The sequence below is a fragment of the Oncorhynchus mykiss genome, chromosome 5 (assembly GCF_057628025.1).
Source record: "Oncorhynchus mykiss isolate SJ-2025 chromosome 5, ASM5762802v1, whole genome shotgun sequence".
NCBI lineage: Eukaryota > Metazoa > Chordata > Actinopteri > Salmoniformes > Salmonidae > Oncorhynchus > Oncorhynchus mykiss.
In genome coordinates, this window is record NC_143026.1 from 58,315,773 (window position 1) to 58,321,731 (window position 5,959).

The following is a 5,959-nucleotide window of genomic DNA, read 5'->3' on the forward strand; positions in this document are numbered from 1 at the left end:
GTAAAAAAAAAAAAAATGTTGCTTTAATGTCACAACATTCTGTACTGGGCCTACCATACCAGGTCTCAGTGTGCATTAAGAGAAGACAACAATAACCTTTTTTATTTCCAATATTTATTAAGAGCTAACCAAAACATTGCAACAAAAACACGTGCAAAATATGACTTGGGGTCACATGGAAGTTTGGCAAACGGATTAATTGACAACTGACAAGTGCTATTGTACTTGTCCGTGGGTGTTTAACGGTTCTAAATAACACATATTTACTAACTGAACAAACCATAGGCGGTTTCACCGAACCATTCCAGTGAGCTATTGATGATGTGTGCGTCCACAGTAAGGTCTATGTTCACTTCTTCCTTTATGAAAAATCTAAGTCATTATTGGGGTCGGTGCTTTCAACAATGGACGACAGCTATTGAGTTTATGTCAATCTCTTGTGTTTTTTTTTCCGACCTCGTGTCCTTCCCTAATATTGGGGCATGCTGGTTTTCACAAGAGAGTGGAAACCGAGGAACAGGCAAATATGCAAAATGTTGAATGGCTGGAGCCACAGCATCTACAAAATCTAAAAGGAATCCTCCTTTATTAAGGCAGGTAAAAAGAAATCACAACTGGGAAAAGAAAGACGACCTTTGTCACACATCAACCAGAATATAAATTATTATTGCAACTACATTGCATCGCTACAAAGATAACTTGTATCGAATAAGAGTGAAATAAAACAAATTACAAGTACAAAACACATTCTTAATCAAGGGGTAGAATTTACATTGTACTAGCCTTCAGAGTTAAGTCGAAGAAACACGAGCGCTTCATTAATTGTATTTCTTAAACGTTTCAATGAGAACAATTAACACTGCTAACTATTGTCACACTTCCATCAACACCTTAGAGAATCAGTAAACACCTATAATTGGTTGATGGTTTTTAATGAGCCTTTTTACAACAAGTGCTGTACTCAATACATAAAAAATACCTTTGACTAAAAGGGCTTCTTCTCAATCTGTAAAAAGAACATGGTTGAACTCAATACTGAGAAGTCAGGTTTGCACGTTGGGTGCTGTACTGTAAGTGCTTCCCCATGACATTGTCTTTTGAATATGAAAAAATTAAGTTCAGTGCTGGCCGTCCTCAACGTGTGTGTGTGTGTGTGGGGGGGGACACAAACTGTAACACTCTTTCAGTTCTACTCTCTAGCATGGGCTACTGGATGGCCAGAGATATTCACTTTCTTCCAGTTTAGCCTTTTATTCTGATGAGTTTCTTCTCATGCATCAAAGACAGACCCTTCGAGAAATGATCAAACAAATGGAAACTAAAGAGGCTACTTACACACTGTACATAGACACAACCACGGTGCAACAAAACCACATACAAACACTCACACTCTACTTATACACATATATACATAATGTACACACACACACTTGCACACTGCGCAAAAACATATATACACACATCCACGTTCCCTAAGCAGTGGAGCTAATTCTCTCACAACAGTCCACAAGGCCCTTTAAGAAGAGGAGGTGATATTCCCAGAGGACACGACGGTCTCCCTTGGCGAGTACTCTGGCTCGTCCTTATTGGGGTGGGACGAGTTGTCCGACTTGCTTCGGCTGAACTCTGCACCCATGATGGGCCGAGAGAACTTGCCAGAGGGCCGGGTGCAGACACTGCAGCACATGAGCGTTTTTAGGAAGGCGCGGCGCATCTCGTTGCTGGTGAGCGTGTAGATGAGGGGGTTCATTGCCGAGTTGAGCACGGCCAGGGCCAGGAACCACTCGGCTTTGTACAGGATGGCACACATGCGGATGTCGCAGGCCACGTCCAGCAACAGGAGGATGAAGAGTGGAGCCCAGCAGGCAATGAAACAGCTCAGCACGATGATCACGGTCTTCAGCAGGGCCATGGACTTCTCCGAGCTCTTACTGCTAGCGCTACCCCCGCCGCGGCCGTTGGAGACCTTGCGGAACACCAGCTTGCGGCTGCGGGTGCGCACCAGGGCGTAGATGCGCGCGTACAGGACCACGATGGCCATGAGGATGACACTGAAGACGGTGGTGCAGAACAGGATGTAGGTCTTGTGGTAGAGCGGCAGTACGGTGGAGCAGCTGGGCATGCTCTGGATGCAGTTCCAGCCCATGATGGGCAGGCCGCCCAAGATGGCTGCAATCAGCCACACGGTGCTGATGAGCATGAAGACACGGCACGTGTTGCCATTGTTGTGCAACTTCATCTTCAGCATGGTGAGGTGGCGCTCAATGGCGATGGCCAGCAGGCTGAAGACTGAGGCTGCCAGGGCCACAAACATACTCCCCTCCCGGAAGAACCACTGTGTGGGGGTCAGTTTGTATGTGTTGGCACCTGACAGCAGGATGTTGGCAGTGTACACCACACCCGCCAGCAAGTCTGATAGGGCTAAGTTCCCAATAAAGTAGTACATGGGCTTGTGGAACTTCTTGGTCCTCCAAATGGTAAGCAGGACCAAGACATTCTCAAGGATAATGAAGCAACATACAATGATGAAAACCACAGAGTCCGCTTTGAGTCTGGAATCCTGCTCCACTTTCCGGAGCTTCCCTGTGAAGTTGTAGTGTCTGGCTATTAAGTCGGAATACATTGAGTCACCCATGGCTCTGATTTGAATTTAAATCCTATAAATTCTGTAGTCCACCACTTAGTCCACTGAGGGGCGATGGCAGGCCAAGGCACAGCTGGCAATGGTATTCCTTAGCACTTGATAGGTTGTCATTGCAGACATGCAATCAAACAATCCTTATTGCCACAGGATGTTCTGAGTATGATCTTGGACTCCATCATGAAACTCCCTTAAAAAAAGAAGGGAAAATACCGATTTAGAACAGTCACAAAAAATAAAATAAAATGTATAAAATAAAATACTATTCACTTTTATGTGAAATGAGGACTGACGATTCAGTAGACTAATTCAGCATAAAATACAAATACAGAACAAAAGTCCTTGTAAAAACAAGTGAATGGGAGACAGAGGCAATTATTTTGTCCAATAGTAAATTAGGGTACATTGTCTTGTAGAAATATGTGATCAAATAAAAGCAAACGAACAGAAAAGTCGGTAAACCTGGCCGATTTTTGGGGATATGATATTTAGTATGGTAACTGATTCTGGACTGTATGCTGAATTCCAAAAGATGGAAAAGCATCGCACTGATGCATGAGCTAAATTATCATCATGATATGCTATTTTGAACTGTGCTAAGAATGAGACGGGGGGGGGGGGGGGGGGGGGGGGGGTCGCATTGGGAAGCTATGCACTTATTCAATGTTTTTCAACCTTTTTTAAAAAAAATCCATAAACTTCAGAAAAAAACGTGCAATAACTCATGTAACGGAATCTCTCAACATGAACTTGAAATGCGCTTGAAACTCACGTTATTTTGTTCAAACGTATTTTTTTCGATTCCTTCTGTTTTTAAGATATGATTATTATTAACTGAAATTAACTTAAAGGCACAACTTTGATTTGCATTCTTATTGATGACCAGACGCCAAAACTAATTCGGCCATGTACATTAATAAAATCTAGTCTAGAAATTAAGTAAATGTTTCCTTACCCTAATAGTGGTCATCAATGAGAATATTCCAAGTATCAACCTATATTCGCACAAATCCTCGAATCAGAAACTTTTTTATATTTTCCAGCGGCTGAGTTCTGTGTGTTTGCTGCGTGATTTCATGGAATGAGCACCGTGCGCAAGAGAGGCTGAGTAAAAGCAAATCTTTTTGTCAGTTCATAGACTCCACCCAAAAACTATATTTGGTATTTGTTTCATTAGTCCATTGTTGATATTTCACCTACTCTTTCAAAGGTTTCTCTTTATTTGTACTTCTTTTTTTTTTTACATTGTACAATAATAGTGAAGACATCAAAACAATGAAAGAACACAGATGGAATCAGGTAGTAACCAAAAAAAGTGTTAAAATATATTTTAGATTTTAGATTCTTCAAAGTAGCCACCCTTTGCCTTGATGACAGCTTTGCACGCTCTTGGCATTCTCTCAACCAGCTTCACCTGGAATGCTTTTCCAACAGTCTTGAAGGAGTTCCCACATATGCTGAGCACTTGTTGGCTGCATTTCCTTCACTCTGTTGTCCAACTCATCCCAAACCATCTCAAATGGGTTGAGGTCTGATGATTGTGGCCAGGTCATCTGATGCAGCACTCCAAATAGCCCTTATACAGCCTGGAGGTGTGTTGGGTCATTGTCCTGTTGAAAAACAAATGATAGTCCGACTAAGCACAAACCAAATGGGATGGCGTATCGCTGCAGAATGCTGTGGTAGCCATTCTGGTTAAGTGTGCCTTGAATTCTAAATAAATCACTGGCAGTGTCACCAGCAAAGTACCTCCATAGCATCACACCTCCTCCTCCATGCTTCACGATGGGAACCACACATGCGGGGATCATCCGTTCACCTACTATGTGTCTCAAAAGGACACAGAGGTTGAAACCAAAAATCTCACATTTGGACTCATCAGAACAAAGGACAGATTTTTTTAAGAAAATCCATTGTAGAATGGTAATTGCAGAGTAATAAGCTATGAGTTAGTAGTAGATAGATAAAAAGTGAATTCATTTTATTCAAATCAATAGGAAGAACAGAATAGCCTGCCAAAAAATACAAACATCTGTATTGAAGATGTGGTGCAGTTGATTTAGTATGCTTACTAACATGAATTTAGATATTCTAATGGAAGCAGTGAACACAAAGATGACTACTTAGTATGACACCTATTATTACGTAATATTATTTTAAGTATTGGCATAGCCAGCAGTAATTGTGGTAGTAATAATACATATACAACAATAAGGATACCAATAATATAATCATTCAATTGTGTTATTAGAAATCCTTTTGTTTTCATCTCTGGGAATGCACCAGCTGTGCACATTACCCCCCCCCCCCCCCCCGCCCCAAGCTATATGTGCATGAATAACCACCCTCCTCCATCGTCTCTGCTCCCAGCTCCATCCCCTGTGAGTACCAGCTCCATCCCCAGTGCCCCATTTCTTCTGCCCATTAATCACATGTGCTGCTCCCTCTGTCTCTTCAGGTTTTCAGCTCCGCCCAGCCCTCTGCCCTCAGGGGGTGGGGCAGTAAGGAAACATGGCATATCCATACCCTCTTCTGAGTGTGTACAGTATATCTGTGTGTACAGTATATCTGTCATGCAAAGGTTCCTTTCACCAAATATTGATGTATTCATAGAACTATTCAATCATGTCATAACATTTTCTTGTGATTTCTTGTAATTATATATATTTTTTTCCTTTAAATCCTTACGTGTTTGTGTCTGTGTGTGAAAGAGAGCGCATAGAGTGAGGAAAATGACTGAAAGGAAAAAGAAAAACATGGAAAACTAACTAAGGAAACCCTTCCTTCACAAGTTCTCTTTGGTGCATTCTTTGACGGGGGAGAATATCTATATCCATGCTCCAGTTGGTCGTCTGTGAGCGAGCGTTGGCACCATCGCTGTCAGCTCTCCCGGACCATCAAACTAAGTGAGATCAAAAGCCTGCTTGCAGAGAGACACAGGGTCTTTCATTTTGGGAAGCTCCACTGCCATTGCTCTTCCTTTGTTTATTTTTTGATCCCCTTTACTTAGACGGAATTCGTCCACGACAGGACTCAGCCCACTTTTCCTCCTATAGTGGTTGCTCCCGACATGGCGTAATTGAGGCGAACATCAGTATGAATCTAAAGCAAATGGGCACATAGATGGCCCATGCAGATAAGATCTCTGGACTTTAGATGCTAATAATGTCACTATAATAATTTGCTACAGTACACATTGTTGCTGTACTTGACACATTTCTTTACAAAAAGGCTTTTGAAAACGTATGAAACCAGATAGAATTCACTGGGTTGCAATGCCGTCGCTATATAATGTGAGAACATACCACCTGACTTTCA

General features: G+C 42.2%; 1 protein-coding gene across 1 annotated transcript; it reads right to left on the minus strand.

The window, feature by feature from the left end:
* Positions 1-569: 569 nt before the first annotated feature.
* On the minus strand, positions 570-4,317 carry LOC110524100 (sphingosine 1-phosphate receptor 1). Its single transcript, XM_021603441.3, has 2 exons — positions 3,597-4,317; positions 570-2,831 (listed from the first exon to the last, which is right to left on the minus strand). Exon 2 carries the CDS (start codon positions 2,633-2,635, stop codon positions 1,517-1,519), a length of 1,119 nt encoding a protein of 372 aa, XP_021459116.1. The 5' UTR covers positions 2,636-2,831; positions 3,597-4,317; the 3' UTR covers positions 570-1,516.
* Between the last annotated feature and the right edge of the window lie 1,642 nt (positions 4,318-5,959).